This window comes from Corythoichthys intestinalis, chromosome 2, assembly GCF_030265065.1.
Source record: "Corythoichthys intestinalis isolate RoL2023-P3 chromosome 2, ASM3026506v1, whole genome shotgun sequence".
Taxonomy (NCBI): Eukaryota; Metazoa; Chordata; class Actinopteri; order Syngnathiformes; family Syngnathidae; genus Corythoichthys; species Corythoichthys intestinalis.
In genome coordinates this window covers 54,512,632-54,533,107 of record NC_080396.1, presented here as the reverse complement: position 1 = coordinate 54,533,107, position 20,476 = coordinate 54,512,632, and the positions used below count along the sequence as shown (strand labels likewise).

At 44.2% G+C, this 20,476-nt stretch overlaps 1 protein-coding gene across 1 annotated transcript; it reads left to right on the top strand.

The window, feature by feature from the left end:
• The first annotated feature begins 523 nt into the window (after nucleotides 1–523).
• Nucleotides 524–20,327, top strand: arhgef3l (Rho guanine nucleotide exchange factor (GEF) 3, like). The gene is made up of 13 exons (XM_057829821.1): nucleotides 524–1,384; nucleotides 1,530–1,578; nucleotides 1,656–1,706; nucleotides 3,058–3,123; nucleotides 3,729–3,836; nucleotides 3,917–4,075; nucleotides 4,276–4,338; nucleotides 4,728–4,824; nucleotides 14,486–14,562; nucleotides 14,674–14,931; nucleotides 18,861–19,031; nucleotides 19,642–19,834; nucleotides 19,916–20,327. Exons 1-13 carry the CDS (start codon nucleotides 1,335–1,337, stop codon nucleotides 20,161–20,163), a joined length of 1,590 nt encoding a protein of 529 aa, XP_057685804.1. The 5' UTR covers nucleotides 524–1,334; the 3' UTR covers nucleotides 20,164–20,327.
• The last annotated feature ends 149 nt before the right edge of the window (nucleotides 20,328–20,476 follow it).

Sequence of the window (20,476 nt, the reverse complement as noted above, 5' to 3'; positions counted from 1 at the left end):
AATTCTATAACACGTCATTTTTATTTTGTGACCGCCAGATTATCCAATGTCACCTCATTTGCTTCCCTAGCACAAAGCTATCCCCCTCGTCAAGTTGAATTGATAGTAGGGGAGTTCAGGCATTTCACCTCAGTCAGCACTCCTTGCAGTTTGTGGAGCGCTCTTGCACATGGAATCAGATTTCTCTATTTCATGTCTTTTTTTTTTTTTTTTTTTTTTTTTTGTATTTTACGTTAATTCTCGGGGCTGATTAGAGCTCGGACAACATGTAGATGATAAACATCTCTCTACCATGTACACTTAATGGCATTACAGTGTAAAAGCAAGGTAATGTATCTTTATGGGAGCACTTAGCTTGATAGTAAATAAATGTCAAATCAACATTCTACCTGTGCGTGTTTTTTGAACCCTCATTATGAAGTGATGACTATTTGACCCGTGTTTCAACATTGACTTCTTTTGCATTGCACATTAGCTTGATCAAGGTTCCAGATAACCCTGCCTGTTTCAAAAGAACATTTTGAAATTCATAGCATTTCAAAATGTTCAGTCAAAATATGGCAACCAGTGTTGTTGGGTGCTTATTTAACCTTCAACTGCAATCTTTAAAAGTAGGCAAATTAAGGCTTTCAGACACGAGTTGCCTGAATTCCTGCAGTACAGCCGCCCTAAAATGTCTTTTCAGTTTATTTGATGAGGTGCTGTTGACCTTGATGCCCATCTACACTATCAGGTGCATACACTTCTAAAGACTTGACATAGTATTTGCTGCATTCTCATGTCTGTCAAATCATAGAGCTGCCACAATATTGCTGACACAGGTGATAGTTTTCTACATATCACAGTGACTAACCAGACCACATTGTACTTGTTTATCGGGGTAAAGATACAAACCTGGGCTCCCATTATTGGCCTGTTGAAGAGTCAAGAGAATTAAGAGGGGGGTAGGGGCCTTGAGTAGAATACCTTTTTTTTTTGGAGAGCTGCATCCTTAATTACTAGCAGTAAATAACTTATCGAAAATCGACTCTCACTTCCCTTCACAAATCAGTCATCCATTTGTCAGATTCAAGTAATGTGTGTCAGATTTAAGCAAATTACTTACCCTGCCTGAGCAGAGCGGATACATTGTTAAGTACAGCCCAAAAGGATGTGGTTGAGTGAGATCGCGTAGCGAAGGAGTTGCACTTCTTTCTGCGGAACTGCGCAGTGTTAGGTTCACTTTTTATTTTTAAGTAGAAAACTCTCTGGTATGAGCTTGGGCATACCTCTTTTTTATTTATTTATTTTTAATTATTTTTTTGTGAACGTGATGGATTTGTGAAAAGGATTTGATGTCAAAGAAGATGGAAATGGAAGACGGCTATGAGACCAAGACATCTTGGTATGATTTGCATGTTTTTGTTTCACATAAATTACCGTGTCTTCTAACCTTGTCAGTAAATGGATAAACCTAAGGAGAATGTAAGAACAAGTACTGTATATTCTTGGTTTTACTCCAAGACATTAATTTAGGAATATAATTTAAGGTCACAAAGAGAAATGCCGTCCACCCCTACCATATGTGACCATGCAGGAGTAAGTCCATTGTTGCCCGAGCACCTCAATGTACCGTCCCATAAAAACAATAAACTGTGATTATTGTCTGGTTTTAGAAGAAGAGAAAACAAGGTTTGACCCCTGACCCTGTGATCAGAATTATAGAGGTGAGTTAACTGTTTGACCCCTTTGCTACTAGAAAATGTCAACGACATTTGTCAACTTCATTGGTTACCACAGAGTAAAGGAGTGGACAAAAACTGTCAATACCGCTGATTTTTTTTGCTTGTTTCTTTAGTGAATTACCGTTAAATGGGTACAACGCCATTTTAGATCCATTGGATTTCTGCATATACACCAGAAGCGAGCATTGCTCTTGTATTTTACTACACAGGCTCACTTTCAACACTCTTCCTCTTTGAAAGAGTCACACAGGAAATGAGAGGGCTGTTCTGCGCAACAGATCTTGTTCCACTTTTCTGAGCTGTCATGACTCTGCTGAGTGCCCCATTTAGTTTGTAGGTTGAAAGTAAATACAAACTAAAAGCTCACCATTCCAGTGTTAGATTTTTGGGATACTGTATATAATATTTCAAAATTGTTTTTTGGATCTTTAACCTGTATATAGTAACACTATTTTGGGGTGTGGTTTAGTTAAATGAGATAGTGTAGTTCAACAAGTGAGCATGCCCATTTATAGAGTGGGTTGATAAAAGAGCACTTAGTTTTTATACCTTTAGGAATAATGGCTGAAAAGGTCTCATCTGAACAAACATTTCTCACATGGTTTGGGAGATTTTTGGTATTGGTTCAATGACATCACATCAATCTTATTGTCATATTTTCAGAAGTGTATTAGGCTCCAACATAACAAAAAAAAAAAAGATAAACACTCAAGGGCATTATGGAGCATTAAAAATAGCAGGGAGCACAGAACCTTCCAGTTCATGCTATAGGAAAAATTGTTTGATCAGAACAACAATTATCAAAAAGATTAGAGACTGAAGGCCTGTAAATCGAGGCTCATGTTGTTTTTGGGGTGTGGACACTATTTTCTTTAATTCATTCCTCCATTTGTTGCAAGCAGAGCACAATGAAATTTGGTATATTCATTCTAGAGGATGTATAATCATCTATCCTTGGAGCCTGATTTTGGATTTTTGTGTATCAGGGCTAATTACTTATTGTTGCCTTTAAGTGAAGAGTTAGAGGGCATGCGTGCTCTTTCTCACAGCCCTCAGTCTGCAGTAGCACATTAATTTTTTATATTTGAGGGTGTGGGGTCTATTGAATTGGAGGTCACATTAACTCATTCGTGGCACTTAATGATCCCTGCCAACCCTCTCAGTTGAAATGGATTGAATTTTTGTGGCCACTGGCCATCAATGGCAGTGAATGGCTGATAGAAAGTTTGGAACTAGTCAAAAAAAAAAAAAAAGCACAAATTTTGTCATTTGAAGCAGGGGTGTGTGGAGTCTGTGGACCATATCCACTGTATACATATGCCTTTTTTGACAGGATGAGGAGGAGGAGGAGCCGCAAGTACAGGATGAAATGCTGCCCCAGCTCATGAATGACTCAGAGGTGAATTTTCCACAGGGGTTGTTTGGCCCATTAAGCAGCCCTGATGAATTGCATGGGTGTTTTTTAATGGTTTAAACTCACGGAAGTCAAATATACAGTGTATGACAAAAGCGTACACACCTCGCATTTCTGCAGATATTTAATATCTTTTCATGGGACAACACTGACAAAACAAAACTTTAACACAATAAAATGTAGTCTGTGTGCAGCTTATATAATAGTTTATTTATTTTCCCCTCAAAATATAGACATTAATATCTAAACCCCTAGCAACAAAAGTGGGTACACCCCTATGAAAACATGCACATCCCTAAATGTCCAAATTGAGTACTGCTTGCCATTTTCCCTCCAAAATGTCATGTGACTAGTTACAGGAGTGCTGTCCGCATTCCTGCAGAGATTGAAGAGGTGGGGGGTCAGCCTGTTCTTATTTTGTGGGGAAAATAAATTAACTTTTATATAAGCTGCACACAGACTACTTTTCATTGTGTCAAAGTTTCATTTTGTCAGTCTTGTCCCATGAAAATATATGCTTAAATATCTGCAGAAATGCGAGGGGTGTTCTCACTTGTGTGTTACACTGTAGATTTAATTTGTCCTTGTAGGAGCCTAGCAACAAGCGGGTCAAACCTGTGGTCAAGTCAAACAGCCTAACAGGGGTCATCTCCCCGGTAAAGACGCCTGCTCTCAAACGCTTTGGCCAGTCCATTTCGGTAACTGCAGTAACACTCATTATAGGTTACTAGTCAGGTTGAACATAGGCAAGCGCTTATTTAAATGTTGCTGCTTCCAGCGCTCCATTAGTTTTCGTACAGAGGTGCGGCCCTTGCCCACGCCACCCTTGCGCTCTCGGACAAAGGGCACATCTTTTCCACGGAGACGCAACAGCCAGTGTTGGAGTGACACTGTAGAAAGTCACAACCTCACCGCCAAGGAGATCAAACGACAAGAGGTGAGGAGAGAGTTAGAAGCTAAATCAAGTTAAACGTGTCATGTTATTGATGGCTCTGTGAAGGATTGTGAAAGAGGATGTTAGCTGGAACCGCAGGCTCTACTTCCTCTGTTGAAGGGTCATCCTCAAGATCTTATGTTGGCCCATTTGTGCATGACATGTTATGCAAGTGTATGTGTGTTTCCACACCTAATCTGCAGGTGATCTATGAGCTGACTGAGGGGGAGCGACAACTCATTGAGGATCTTAGTCTTGTTAAGAAGGTACACAACTGCAACTGCTTACTCTTGAAAATGTAGTGTAGTTTTACGTCTTGGACAGACACACACCCAACCCAAAAACAAAAATTAAGTAACATTTCAGTCTTGAGTGCTCGATGAGGTTTTAGGAATAAATTTAAAATTGAGTTTTGAAACTGCAATTAAATGAAAAGTGCGTGTAAAATCTGTCTTTTATTGTCAAAACGTAAAAAGGAAGAATATCGATTCTGTAAAAAAGATAGCTGAATAGAAATACAGAAAAATAAATAAATCACCGGTACTACTACAACAAAATCTGTATTCATGTAAAATGAACATTGCCTTGCATTTAAATCTGTACACAGTCACACACTTTCACATTAATTGACCTTAGTCTCTGTGATTGTCACTAGGTGTATTATGAGCCCATGCTGAAGCTGGACATCATGTCCGAGAGCGAACTCAGGCAGATTTTTGGGACTCTAGACTCTCTCATTCCTCTCCATGAAGGTGATCATAATTTTTACATTGCATGCTTTTACACACACATATACATATACAGTATATACAGTGGGGAGAACAAGTATTTGATACAAGGCCGATTTTGCTGGTTTTCCCACTTGCAAAGCATGTAGAGGTGCAATTTGTATCATAAGTTCTCTTCAACTGTGAGGGACGGAATCTAATACAAAAAACCCCAGAAATGTTAGGAATCTCGGAATGGAGGGGATCTTTATGCAGACACAGGCATGGTGTGGCAATGAATAAAAGTGCTTTATTGTGTCCAACACCAAAAACAGTGGAACTTCCTGATCGGGGTAGTCGAGTGGGCGTGAGGCGATGAAGCTCGGGAAGGAGGCAGGCGTGAAATCCGACAAGGGGCGCGCAAAAAACAGGACCTGGGACAAGAGCAAAAAATGTCGTGAGCCGGTGAGCAGAGAAATAAGTAAAGAATGCGAGATACAACTGACTTAGCAAACAGACACGTTGATCGGGCGACGAGGTGGCGGCGTCCACTGCTTTTAAAGAGGGCTGATTATCATCACCATCACCTGTGGCCGCTCACCCCGTCTCGTGCAATCTGTAATCAAAATAAAAACAGGCACACCTGCAGGAGGTGGGCCAGGGCTCAGGAGGGAGGAGCAGGAGCCCTAACAGGACCCCCCCTCCTACGGGCGCCACCTGGCGCCCGACGAAGACTTCCAGGATGGGTGCGGTGGAAATCACGGATTAGCTCGCGGGACAACACCCACCGGGCTGGAATCCAGGATCGCTCTTCCGGGCCATAACCCTCCCAGTCCACCAGATACTGGAGCCCCCGGCCACGACGGCGGACATCGAGAAGCCGCTCCACACGGTAGGCAGGACCCCCATCGACCGAGAGAGGTGGCGGAGGCGGCTGAACAGGGGGGGCCAAGGGACTCGTGGAAACCGGCTTGACTTGGGAGACGTGGAAGGTAGGGTGGACTCTGAAATGGGCAGGGAGCTTAAGGCGCACAGCACTAGGGTTCACCAACTTTGTGATCTCAAAGGGGCCAACAAACCGGGGGGAAAGCTTAACCGACTCAGTTTTCAGTGGCAGGGACTTTGAAGACAGCCACACTCTTTGGCCGACGGCGTAGCTGGGTGCAGGTGTGCGGCGACGGTCAGCCTGGGCACGGGATTTCTCAGAGGCGCGGAGGAGTGCAGCGCGCGCTTGCTCCCAGACCCTGGAACAACGATCTATGTGTCCTTGGACCGATGGGACGGCGAGGTCACGTTCCTGTGAGGGGAACAACGGGGGTTGGTAACCCAAGGAACACAAGAATGGTGACATACCCGAGGAGGCATTTGGCAGGGAGTTGTGCGCGTATTCGACCCAGGGCAATTGATCGCTCCAGGTGCTGGGGTGAGCCTGAGTAGTGCAACGGAGGGCCGCTTCGAGCTGTTGGTTAGTCCGTTCGCACTGGCCATTGGTCTGTGGGTGGTAACCCGAGGAGAGGCTCACGCTCACGCCCAGGGCCGCACAGAAAGCCTTCCAAACTTGTGAGGTGAATTGTGGTCCGCGGTCAGAGACTATATCTGCCGGAATGCCGTGCAAACGGAATACATGGTCAGTGAGCAGGGTTGTGGTTTCTGTGGCTGACGGGAGCTTGCGAAGGGGGATGAAATGGGCGGCTTTGGAGAACCTGTCCACGACGGTGAGTATCACTGTGTGACCCTTGGAAGGAGGCAGACCGGTGACGAAATCTAGCGCTATATGAGACCAAGGGCGGCTCGGAATGGGTAACGGGCGGAGAAGTCCAGAGCTGGGCTTGGTGGTAGTTTTGCTGCGGGCGCAGACTGTACATGCCAAAACAAAGGATCTGGTGTCCTCCGACATTGACGGCCACCAGAACCGCTGGCGCAGCACAGCCATCGTTCTACGTATGCCGGGGTGGCAGAACAGCCGGGAGGAGTGAGCCCACTCCAGCACCTGGGAACGGAGAGCTTGGGGCACAAACAGGTCAGGTTGCGGGCCAGTTCGGGGGTCTGGGTGCTCACCATGGGAGTCCTTCACCTTCCGCTCAATCTCCCACTCCATTGAGGCGAGGAAGCAGGTTGGTGGAAGAATGGGGGCAGGTTCCTCCTTGGGTTCGGTGGTCTGGAACTGGCGTGACAGGGCGTCTGGTTTGGCGTTTTTGGAACCTGGAATGTATGAAAGGGTGAAGTCAAAGCGGCAGAAAAACATGGCCCACCTGGCTTGTCGTGGATTCAGTCTCCGGGCGGACTTGAGGTACTCCAGGTTTTTGTGGTCGGTGAGCACGACAAATGGCTGGGATGCCCCTTCCAGGAGGTGGCGCCATTCTTCCAAGGCCAGTTTTACCGCCAAGAGTTCCCTGTCCCCGATGCTATAATTGCGTTCAGCGGGAGAGAGCCTGCGGGAGAAAAAGGCACATGGATGTATCTTGCCGTCGGCGGGCTGGCGTTGGGATAGCACAGCACCCACGCCTATCTCCGAGGCGTCGACCTCTACCATGAACTGCAGCGACTGGTTGGGATGAGCTAGCACCGGGGCAGAGGTGAAACGGCTCTTGAGGTCGCTGAAGGCGGAGTCTGCAGTCTTGGACCAAAGAAACGGCTTGGCAGTGGAAGTGAGGGCCGTGAGTGGAGCCGCAATCCGGCTGTAATTACGGATAAAGCGACGGTAAAAATTGGCAAAACCGAGAAACCGCTGTAGCTGCTTTCGGTCAGAGGGGCGAGGCCAGTTCAGAACTGCAGTGACTTTTGCCGGGTCCATGCGTAGCTCCCCCTGCCCTACGACGTAGCCGAGAAACGTGGTCTCCGGGACATGAAACTCGCACTTTTCTGCCTTGACGTACAGTCGGTTCTCAAGGAGCCGCTGGAGCACTTGACGGACGTGGTTCTCGTGCTCTTGAGGTGTGCGGGAGAACACAAGGATGTCATCCAAGTAGACCACCACAAATTTGTTAATCATGTCCCCCAGGACGTCGTTAATGAGGTTCTGGAAAACCGCTGGAGCGTTTGTGAGTCCAAATGGCATTACTAAGTACTCATAATGGCCCATGGGTGTATTAAAGGCGGTCTTCCACTCGTCGCCCTGCCTAATACGGACAAGGTGGTAGGCGCTACGTAGGTCGAGTTTCGTGAAAATAGCAGCACCTTGGAGGGGGGTGAACGCGGAATCAAGAAGGGGAAGAGGGTACTTGTTTTTTACTGTTATCTCGTTCAGGCCTCGAAAGTCTATGCAGGGTCTCAGGCCACCGTCCTTCTTGCCTATGAAAAAGAATCCCGCACCTACAGGGGAAGACGACGGGCGAATGGCACCAGTTGCTAAGGACTCTGTAATGTATTTTTTCATCGCCTCCCTTTCTGGTAGTGAGATGTTAAAGAGGCGACCTTTGGGAAGAGCCGCGCCAGGAAGGAGGTCGATAGCACAATCATAAGGACGGTGCGGGGGGAGCGATGCTGCGCGGTCTTCATCGAACACCTGCCCCAGGTCGTGGTAGCATTTTGGTACCGCGGACAGGTCAGGTTGTCCCATGCTCTGGACAGGACGAGCAGGCACTAAAGTGGATTTCAAACAGTTAGCATGGCAGAAGTCACTCCACGCAGTTAGCTTGGGGTGTGTCCAGTCTATGGCAGGGTTGTGTGTTTTTAGCCATGGCAGGCCGAGGACCAACGGTGTGCCGGGACTATGGAAAACTAGAAAGGAGCTCACCTCTCTGTGGTTTCCGGACAAGATGACGTCGACGGCTTCTGTTTTATGACTCACACTAAAAAGGAGACGCCCATCGAGTGCTGTGGTTTTTAACGGGGCAGGAAGCGGATGCGTAACCAGCCCCAACTGCTCCACGAGGCCACGATCCATGAAGTTATCGTCAGAACCACAATCCACAAGGGCGGTCACTGTGCGGGACTGGTCCTTCCAGGTGAGTGTGGCTGTGAGCTGGAGCCGGCTTGAGGAATGATTGGACATGTGGCTCACGAGTAGTCCCCCTTTTCTGGGTGAGCCCAGACGCAGCGGGCAGCTGCAAATAAAGTGCCCACCTTGACCACAGTAAATACATAATTGTGCAAGATACCTGCGTGTACGCTCCTCCTGCGACAGCCTGGTGTTGCCAAACTGCATTGGCGCGGTCCTTTCAGCAGGGGGTGATGTCGTTGGCGCCGTGTCAGTGGCCAGGACAGGAAGCGGGGATGGACGCGGGAAGACTGTGAGGGGCAAATGCGGGTCGTCCGGCCGCACCCTGCGTTGTCTCTGGCGTTCACGCAGGCGATTGTCAATTTTGATAGAAAGGCTGATGAGATTGTCCAGGGAATCTGGCTCGTCCCGGGTGGCCAATTCGTCCTTGAGAGGCTCGTTCAATGCGCGGAGGAATACCTCTTGTAGGGCCGCGTCGTTAAAACGACTCTCAGCGGCCAACGTCCGGAACTCCACTGAGAATTCGGCGACGCTCCGAGACCCTTGGCGAGCCGACATGAGCCGTTTGGCTGCCTCTTTGCCGCGGACTGGGTGGTCAAATATTTTGCGCATTTCCTCTGTGAAGGACGCGTACGAGCGACACACGGGGGATCCCTGCTCCCAGACTGATGACGCCCAATCGAGAGCCACCCCGCTTAGGCAGCTAATAAGGTAGGCAATTTTCGCTCTATCTTCGTGGTATGTGTGTGGCTGTAGCTCGAAAACTATGCTACATTGCAACAGAAAGGCGCGACAAGTGCCGAGGTTGCCATTGTACGGCGCCGGAGCGGGGACATGAGGCTCTCGGCCCGTAGCAAATGACGCCGGGTTACTTGCTGGAACGCGGCTTGGTGAGGCGGCGGCGTGGCGAAGAGGTGACGGGGCTAGTTGTGCTTGTATGGCCCGGAGTGAGTGGGAAATGGCCGTTACCTTATGGAAGAGGAAGTCAATGGCTTGGTGTTGGTCCCGGAGTGACCTGGGAGAGCCGGAAGGATTGTCTGCTAGATCCATCGTGGCCCGATCAAACTGTTAGGAATCTCGGAATGGAGGGGATCTTTATGCAGACACAGGCATGGTGTGGCAATGAATAAAAGTGCTTTATTGTGTCCAACACCAAAAACAGTGGAACTTCCTGATCGGGGTAGTCGAGTGGGCGTGAGGCGATGAAGCTCGGGAAGGAGGCAGGCGTGAAATCCGACAAGGGGCGCGCAAAAAACAGGACCTGGGACAAGAGCAAAAAATGTCGTGAGCCGGTGAGCAGAGAAATAAGTAAAGAATGCGAGATACAACTGACTTAGCAAACAGACACGTTGATCGGGCGACGAGGTGGCGGCGTCCACTGCTTTTAAAGAGGGCTGATTATCATCACCATCACCTGTGGCCGCTCACCCCGTCTCGTGCAATCTGTAATCAAAATAAAAACAGGCACACCTGCAGGAGGTGGGCCAGGGCTCAGGAGGGAGGAGCAGGAGCCCTAACAAGAAAATCACGTATGATTTTTAAATAATAAATTTGCATTTAATTGCATAAAATAATATTTGATACATCACAAAAATCGAACTTAATATTCGGTACAGAAACCTTTGTTTGCTATTACAGATACCAAACGTTTCCTGTAGTCCTTGACAAGGTTTGCACACACTGCAGCAGGGATTTTGGCCCACCCCTCCATGCAGATCTTCTCCAGAGCCTTCAGGTTTCGGGGCTGCTGCCGGGCAACACTCTTTAGTTGCCTTGGCTGTGTGCTTTGGGTCGTTGTCATGCTGGAAGACCCAGCCACGACCCATCTTCAGGGCTCTCACTGAAGGAAGGAGGTTGTCAGCCAAGATCTGGCGATACATAGCCCCATCCATCCTCCCCTCAATACGGTGCAGTCGTCCTGTACCCTTGGCAGAGAAGCAGCCCCAAAAAATGATGTTTCCTCTTCCATGTTTCACGGTTGGGATGGTGTTCTTGGGGTTGTACTCATCCTTCTTTTTCCTCCAAACACGATGAGCCGAGTTTAGACCAAAAAGTTCAATTTTGGTCTCATCCGACCACATGACCTTCTCCCATTGCTCATCTGGATCATCCAGATGGTCAGTGGCAAACTTCAGACGTGTCTGGACATGCACTGGCTTTAGCAGCAGGACGTTGCGTACGCTGTAGGATTTTAATCCATGACGGTGTAATGTGTTTCCGATGGTTTTCTTCGAGACTGTGGTTCCAGCTCTCCTCAGGTCATTGACCAGGTCCTGCCGTGTAGTTCTGGGCTGATCCCTTACCTTCTTCATGATCAGTGATGCCCCACGAGGTGAGATCTTGCATGGAGCCCCAGAACGAGGCAGATTGACCGTCAACTTGAACTTCTTCCATTTTCTAATAATCGCTCCAACAGTTGTTACCTTCTCACCAAGCTGCTTGCTTATTTTCCTGTAGCCCATCCCAGCCTTGTGCAGGTCTATTATTTTATCCCTGATGTCCTTACACAGCTCTTTGGTCTTGGCCATTGTGGAGAGGTTGGAGTTTGTTCGTTTGAGCATGTGAACAGGTGTCTTTTATACAGGTAACAAGTTCAAACAGGTGCAGTTACTTCCGGTAATGAGTGGAGAACAGGAGGGATTTTTGGATTAGATTCCGTCCCTCACAGTTGAAGAGAATTTATGATACAGATTACAGACCTCTTACATGGCTTGCAAGTGGGAAAACCAGCTAAATCGGTTGTGTATCAAATACTTGTTCTCCCCACTGTATATATAACGGCGGAAAACACTCGAGTGACTTGAAGTTCCGCTCTGAGACCCCCAATTTGGCCAAATTTAATATTGTCCCATATGCATGTTTGATACATCATTGGAGAGCCTAAAATCTCAATTTTCTGGGGGAAGAGAAAATATGAACAGGAGGGCACTTTAAAAAAAATTGAAACCCCTAAACCCTAACTCAAGGTGAGAGCATGAGAGATCATAATTAAAGACACTATGATGTCAACGAGATACTATTGCATACTTACCTTTTTTTCGATCCAAAAACTACGTGTATCATGTCTCACTGAGTGTCAAAACACAGCAGTGAACGGCCACAGCCGGACTTTTGGGGGATTTTATGGGTGAAACGCTGTAATATAACATGGGTCGCAATGCAGAAATCGCAGACATCAAGGAGTCGTTGAGATTTTCTTTTCAAATATTTACCCTTTTAAACGTTTTTTTTTTTTTCCCAATTTTTCTTTGGAGCGATTATGATCTAAAAGTTCACGGAAAATGCGACAGTAACATACCTGTCAAGTTGTACGGTTTCGGCGTAATTTGTACAAGTGAGCACTGATTTTTAAATGTGTACGCCGTACGCTCAAAATCTGTACGTTTTTCGTGCATTACATTTTTTTTTTTCTCCGTTCGGATTTTGTAACCGTTTCGGCAAAGAGACAACGTGCAGTACTATGCATTACTACGTTGGTTGAATGACGCGAGAAAAGTCAGAGACACGGAGAGAGAAGAGTGTTTGTTGTGACGCTGTAGCAAACGCGATGCTAGGCTAGGTGGCTCCAGTATTTCCTGACTGTAGCCGGCAGCCTACAGTCTACACCTACAATAGATATCACATCCCTAAGTAACTAACCTAAGTAAATTTTTATCTAAAATACTCTTAAATCTGCAAAATCTTGATTTGAATCTATCTTTAAATTATGAAACAGTTTTAAATTTTTCCCATGTCAAAAGTAGACAGAAGGGAACTAATGCAAAAACGGGAGCAATTTTAACAACTTTAACAGTTGATTCACAACATTAAATAACTTCCAAACATAGCAAAGTTTACTATGTTGGGGGGGGGGGGGGACAAACATGAACGGTAACACCAGTTACTTTGCCAAGTAACTAATTACGCTTACATTCAGTTAACAGAGTTACTAACTCAATAACTTTATGGGAGAAGTAATTTGTAACCGTAATTAATTACTTTTTAAAAGTAAGATTAACAACACTGGTCATAAAGATGAATTCTGCAGAATGAAAAGTGCCGGAAACGGAGATTTTCTGCTGATCACTTCTCAGAATTCGCATAAGAAATGTTCCCTGACTCAAAGATTGCATCGGTAAGTTAATTTTAACAATTGACATTTTTTATTTATAATTGGACACTCTAATGAACTACAAGTCCAACTGAATTGCGAGCTGAAGTGCCATGAAGTGCAACCATCAAAAGATATGATAGAAATTGCCAAAAGTGCTACATACAATTATAACAAAAGTCAGTTAAATTTTAGTAATCATGATGTAGCTGAAGATACTGATTGTTCTTTGATTGCACCAGGTTGAATGTGACAATATTATCAATAAATTCATATTTTAAAAATTGAGTTTTATTTTTGTTTCATATTGCACGCCATATACAAAGTTGCAAGATTAGTCACCAATTTGTAAGGGCATACGTCACTATTTGTAAGATTGCGGCCTCGGGTTGACAGGTATGTAGTAACAAAAAGCAATAGTTATGAGGTAGTGTCTGTAAATAGGTCACTGATATCTATTTTTGTCATTGTGACATTTGTTTAAAAGTTTAAAATACGCGAGTGAAAAATTTTATAAAGTGTTTTTCTTTAAATATTAGACATTTATTAATGATGCTAAGCAAAAAATGATAAATATTTCGAATAATAAATATAATTACTTACCATCTTTTTATGGCTGCGTTGAAACAAAAGCGGTTGCGCGGTGTCTGTAAACAAGGGTCTCCAGGGTAAACCGGACAAATTAAAAATAGTTCGGGGGCTTAATGCGCCATGAAACTGCTATGGCAGCATATAGACATATTGTTCCTTCAAACACAACAGTTCTTTTGGCTTAAAATACAGCAGTTTCTTTTAAAGAGGAGTGCAAGAATAGAAACTGCTTTTTCAGCCTTGTATGTGTTTTCCGCCATATACATATATACACACACACACATTTGCTACACGCAAAAAATGCTGTTTGGATTTAACAGACATTCATTTCTGTTGTGTTGACATTTATTGTATAATGCTGAGCTGATTATCTTGCATCATGAGGGTGACATTTCACTTCATGTTTCTTCTAGATATGTATATCACAAAATTGGATGTTGTTTCTCCTTTTTCTGAATTGGGTTTGATGATGACTTTTAACAAACTTCTTTTTTAATATATATTAGACAATAGTTAAATGACCTATTTTCCATGACTTAACTACATATACAGTACATTTATGTGATATCAAGTTTAGAAGTCTAGAAAATTGAAGGCGTTTATGTACGCTTTGTTGTACTTTTCTATACTTGATTTTCACACTCAGCCACACCCTATTACTAGCAGCCCCATCATAAATTGATTTTGAGACCGCTGTGTTGTATTGTTTTGACACAACCAAAGGCTGTGGCTGGTGAGTGTATAAAAAAGCCTGCCTGCATGCATGCAACTTCCTGTCTGTTTGCAGTTATGTTGCTAAAATAGCTAACCACATTTAGAAACAGCTCATGGTTAAATGCTTTAAAATATGTATACATTGTTACAATGTAAAGCGCTTTGACCGCCTTGAAAGGTGGAAAAGCGCTATACAAGTATAACACCATTTATTGTAATACCACTTACACTGTGTGACTAAAACCTGAGCATTGCATCATATATATCCTTCATACTTCATGATACATTCTGCAAATGTGCTATTAGTATTTTAGACCATTGTTGAAATAAGAATTCACATAATTGACCAGCCTGCTTTTCCTCTGTAAAAGATCTGCTGAGCCGTCTTGAGCGTCTGAGGGGATCGAAAAAAACTGTGGGCGAAGTGGCTCCCACTCTCATGAATTGGGTTGGTACATGTTCTACTGTTTTTAGTTTATATGCTATGCACTCAACGTCTCAAAACAACAACCGCCATTCTGTTCCTTAACTTTTCGCTTCACCTCTTTACACTAAGCAGTTTCCTTGCCTGGAGGCCTACGTCACATACTGCTGTAACCAGGTAGAAGCTAAAGCCCTTCTGGACCACAAAAAACAAGAGAAGCGTGTGGAACAGTTCTTGCGCCTCTGCCAGGAGTCATCGTTTAGCAGGAAATTGGACCTTTGGAACTTCCTGGATCTCCCTCGAAGTCGTTTGGTGAAATACCCTCTTTTGCTCAAAGAGATTCAAAAGTGCACACCAGCTGAGCACCCAGATGAGTTCACGTTGCCTAATGCAGTGAGTAAATATAAAGATAGACTAAATGAAATACTAAATGGTATATACTAATTGGTTTAATGCTTTTACTGGACTGACTTCTGTGCAGGCAGTGTGGTTTAATTTCCCGCTAAGTGAGTGTGAACAGTCTTTGTACAGTATATACCAATGAATGACTGGCAACCAACACTGGGAGTGGTTAGCCTACAGACAGAAGTCACCTGAAATAGACTCCAACCTAGATGGGGAAAGCAATCTGGAAAATGGATGATATTGATCTCCATAAGACTTACAGTGCCTTGCAAAAGTATTCGGCCCCCTTAAGCCTTGCAACCTTTCGCCACATTTCAGGCTTCAAACATAAAGATATAAAATTTTAATTTTTTGTCAAGAATCAACAACAAGTGGGACACAATCGTGAAGTGGAACAAAATTTATTGGATAATTTAAACTTTTTTAACAAATAAAAAACTGAAAAGTGGGGCGTGCAATATTATTCGGCCCCCTTGCGTTAATACTTTGTAGCGCCACCTTTTGCTCCAATTACAGCTGCAAGTCGCTTGGGGTATGTTTCTATCAGTTTTGCACATCGAGAGACTGACATTCTTGCCCATTCTTCCTGGCAAAACAGCTCGAGCTCAGTGAGGTTGGATGGAGAGTGTTTGTGAACAGCAGTCTTCAGCTCTTTCCACAGATTCTTGATTGGATTCAGGTCTGGACTTTGACTTGGCCATTCTAACACCTGGATACGTTTATTTTTTAACCATTCCATTGCAGATTTGGCTTTATGTTTTGGATCATTGTCCTGTTGGAAGATAAATCTCCGTCCCAGTCTCAGGTCTTGTGCAGATACCAACAGGTTTTCTTCCAGAATGCTCCTGTATTTGGCTGCATCCATCTTCCCGTCAATTTTAACCATCTTCCCTGTCCCTGCTGAAGAAAAGCAGGCCCAAACCATGATGCTGCCACCACCATGTTTGACAGTGGGGATGGTGTGTTCAGGGTGATGAGCTGTGTTGCTTTTACGCCAAACATATCGTTTTGCCTTGTGGCCAAAAAGTTCAATTTTGGTTTCATCTGACCAGAGCACCTTCTTCCACATGTTTGGTGTGTCTCCCAGGTGTCTTGTGGCAAACTTTAAACGAGACTTTTTATGGATATTTCTGAGAAATGGCTTTCTTCTTGCCACTCTTCCATAAAGGCCAGATTTGTGCAGTGTACGACTGATTGTTGTCCTATGGACAGACTCTCCCACCTCAGCTGTAGATCTCTGCAGTTCATCCAGAGTGATCATGGGCCTCTTGGCTGCATCTCTGATCAGTTTTCTCCTTGTTTGAGAAGAAAGTTTGGAAGGACGGCCGGGTCTTGGTAGATTTGCAGTGGTATGATGCTCCTTCCATTTCAATATGATGGCTTGCACAGTGCTCCTTGAGAAGTTTAAAGCTTGGGAAATCTTTTTGTATCCAAATCCGGCTTTAAACTTCTCCACAACAGTATCTCAGACCTGCCTGGTGTGTTCCTTGGTTTTCATAATGCTCTCTGCACTTTAAACAGAACCCTGAGACTATCACAGAGCAGGTGCATTTATACGGAGACTTGATTACACACATTTGGATTCTATTTATCATCATCGGTCATTTAGGACAACATTGGATCATTCAGGGATCCTCACTGAACTTCTGGAGTGAGTTTGCTGCACTGAAAGTAAAGGGGCCGAATAATATTGCACGCCCCACTTTTCAGTTTTTTATTTGTTAAAAAAGTTTAAATTATCCAATAAATGTTGTTCCACTTCACGATTGTGTCCCACTTGTTGTTGATTCTTGACAAAAAAATTAAATTTCATATCTTTGTTTGAAGCCTGAAATGTGGCGAAAGGTTGCAAGATTCAAGGGGGCCGAATACTTTTGCAAGGCACTGTATATAGGGTTATAAAATCAAAAAGAAGTAGAGGTGATAATGATTTAATGTAATATATATATCGATCTCTATTCTGTATATACTGCTGGTCAAACGTATTGGCTCCCCTGCAATTCTGTCAGATAATGCTCAATTTCTCCCAGAAAATGATTGCAATTACAAATGCTTTGGTAGTAATATCTTCATTTATTTTGCTTGCATTGAAAACACATAAGACAATGAAAAATAAATAATACCATTATTATTTTACGCAAAACTCCAAAAATGTGCCAGACAAAAGTATTGGCACCCTCAGCCTAATACTTGGTAGCACAACCTTTAGACAAAATAACTGCAAACAACCGCTTCCGGTATCCATCAATGGGTTTCTCACAATGCTTTACTGGAATTTTTTACCATTATTCTTTGGCCAACTGCTCCAGGTTTCTGGGATTTGACGGGTGCCTTCTCCAAACTGCCATTTTCAGATCTCTCCACAGGTGTTCTATGGAATTCAGGTCTGGACTCATTGCTGGCCACTTTAGAAGTCTCCAGTGCCTTCTCTCAAATAATTTTCTAGTGATTTTTGAAGTGTGTTTTGGGTCATTGTCTTGCTGGAAGACCCATGAACTCTGAGGGAGACCCAGCTTTCTCACACAGGGCCCAACATAATGCAGCAAAATTTGTTGCTAGTCTTCAGACTTCATCATTCCATGCACACGGTCCAGCAGTCCAGTGCCAGAGGCAGCAAAGCAACTCTAAAACATCAGGGAACCTCCGCCATGTTTGACTGTGGGGACTTTGTTCTTTTCTTTGAAGGCCTCGTTTTTTTCCTGTAAACTCTGTTGGTGCCTTTTCCCCAAAAGCTCTACTTTTGTCTCATCTGACCAGAGAACATTCTTCCAAAACGTTTTTGGCTTTCTCAGATAAGTTTTGGCAAACTCCAGCCCGGCTTTTTTTTATTTCTCTGCGTCAGAAGTGGGGTCTTCCTGGGTATTCTAGCATACAGTCCCTTTTCATTCAGGCGCCGACGAATAGTCCGGGTTGACACTGTTGTACCCTCGGACTGCAGGACAGCTTGAACTTGTTCGGATGTTAGTCGAGGTTCTTTATTCACCATCCGCGCAATCTTTCCTCGAAATCTCATGTCAATTTTTCTTTTCCGTCCACACCTAAGGAGGTTAACCACAGTGCCATAGGCTTTACACTTATTGATGACACTGTGCATGGTAGACAGGAACATTCAGGTCTTTGGGGATGGATTGAGATTGTCCATGCTTCCTGACAATTTTGCTTCTCAAGTCCTCAGACAGTTCTTTGGTCTTCTTTCTTTTCTCCATGCTCTATGTGGAACACACAAGGACACAGGACAGAGGTTGAGTCAATGTTAATCCATTTTAACTGGCTGCAAGTTTGATTTATTTATTGCCACCACCTGTTATGTGCCACAGGTTAGTAAGAGGTGCTGTTAATTACACAAATTAAAGAAGCATCACATGATTTTTCAAAGTGTGCCAATACTTTTGTCTGGCCCATTTTGGGAGTTTTATGTAAAATGATAATGATTCCCCCCCCCATTCTCTTTTGTGTTTTTCATTGCAAGCAAAACAATGAAGATATTACCACAAATGCATTTGTAATTGCAATCATTTTCTGGGAGAAACTGAGCATTATCTGACAGAATTGCAGGGGTGCCAATTCGTTTGGCTGGCAGTGTAGCTATTTTATTTGTTTCCTGCCTTGTTAAATATTTCCTGATTATTATTACGACAAATCATTAACATGATCACTGTCTACTGTATTCACGTGTACAGTATTTGATAACTTGCAACAGATAATTATCAAGAACTTGTTTAAAAGGTCATTTGAGCAAATTTGTTATTTTGGGCGTGTGTATGTATTGAACTATGGGTGCCCTTCAAATTAGTAGGCACAAAGAAGTAGCTCTTCAGTTTCAAAAGGTTTGTGATCCCTGCTGTCGATAGTAATTGTGGCTAGTGTACATCATGCCTGCTCTTAAAATATTTGTGTTCCTTTAATTTTATTCTTAGTTGGAAGTGATCCACAGCATTGTGGCAGAAGTGAACAAGAAGACAGGCGAGGCCGAGTGTCAGTTTTACCGGCGTGGGCTTGCCTATCTCGAGGACTTTCAGAGACTTCCAGAGATCCAACTGTCACGCTTCCTCTATTGCCATGGGGAGCTCAGGAGCAATAAGGGCCTGGTAAAAATCTATTTCTAATTCATCTCATGGTTCATTAGCTCACTGTTTTCCAACCAACATTTAGAGAAATTTGTTTCAATCTACTCACAATGCCTCACCAGTGTAAGTCCTTTTCATTGAACACAAAATGTTGACTTTACAAGAATTTGTGATTTAAGAGGTATATATGAATTTGTGAACGTGTCAGAAATATAGCATGACTTTATCGGTAGCAAGACAAGAGTGCTATGACTGAGTAATGTGGTTCATTTATGGTATCATTAGAGTTTAAAGATGACACATAAATTGTGAGACACATACAATATTTGTCTCACCACTGTGCAGGAAGTGCACATCAGTTCGCCACCACTATTTTCTCAGTCAATAAGGATTGCCTTCAATATAAATGCCTAAAATATTAATCAACTTTTTGAAAACAGGGCTCAGAAGTGTGGCTACTTTACTTAAGTAGGGGAAACATTTACACATTCATTTAAAACAACGCTACATTTAAAAAATGCTAAATTTTATTTTTAAATCATTTTTATGTGTGTCGCCACCGTTAGAAATCCAAATTATTCAAAATATTACCCAAATAATCTGTGTGTGCCTATGTGTCTGTTTGTGTCAGCGGCTGCATGTATTCCTATTTGAGCTGGCTCTGGTGCTGACCAGACCGGGAGAAGACCGAGAAGGCGGTCATGTTTTCCAAGTCTACAGACAACCTCTCCCCAACGCCTCCCTAAACCTAGAGGTGATCCCAGATGGGGAGGGTGGTGGAGGGGGTTCGTTCAGAGGAGCGTTTACAGGGGGCAATGACAAAGGTGAGGCCACACATGTACGCGAACCGTTTACTTTTTGGCATGTTACACTATCCTTACCCACTCTGCCCTCTGCCCCTATAGTGAAGAACTGTTTTCGTGTGAGCAGCAGGGGGCGCTCCAAGGCCCACTCCTACAGTCTACAAGCCAATGATTCCTTCAGTAAGCAACAGTGGATCACGTGTCTACGCCAGGCCATGGTCCAGTCTCGAGACAGGAAGGCCCAGGGCAGACAGTTGTTGGTGTCTCCACACCCTGACCCCACCCTGTGTCACATAGCCGACCTCAGCCTCAGTTGTGATGCTGACATGGCGGACGTCACCAGCCGCTGAGTGATGAAAGCAGCCATTGCAGGGCCTCTTGGCTCTGTTATAGGCGCGCTCACTAGATCTTTGTTACCATTTTGAGAACCTCACTGAATGGCTGTATGTTGTATAGTTTTGGAACAATGTTACTGGATGTACATTAACCATGTGGGTATCGTTTTTAATAAATAAAATGGCACTTAAAAACCAAAACTTTGTTAAAGGACTATGTGTAGGTGTTGTGTTTAGCCTAAATATATCTGACAAGAAGGAGCGAGAAAAGATTAGAGATGATAATCCTCCCTCCCTCACTCCTCTTTCTCACTCTTCCCTTCTCTGC

Coding starts and splice junctions, on each gene's coding strand:
- arhgef3l (XM_057829821.1), top strand. CDS start 1,335: ATGTCAAAGAAGATGGAAATGGAAGACGGCTATGAGACCAAGACATCT. Junction 1,707..3,057: donor CTGTGATCAGAATTATAGAG/GTGAGTTAACTG, acceptor CTTTTTTGACAG/GATGAGGAGGAGGAGGAGCC. Junction 14,563..14,673: donor CTCCCACTCTCATGAATTGG/GTTGGTACATGT, acceptor TACACTAAGCAG/TTTCCTTGCCTGGAGGCCTA.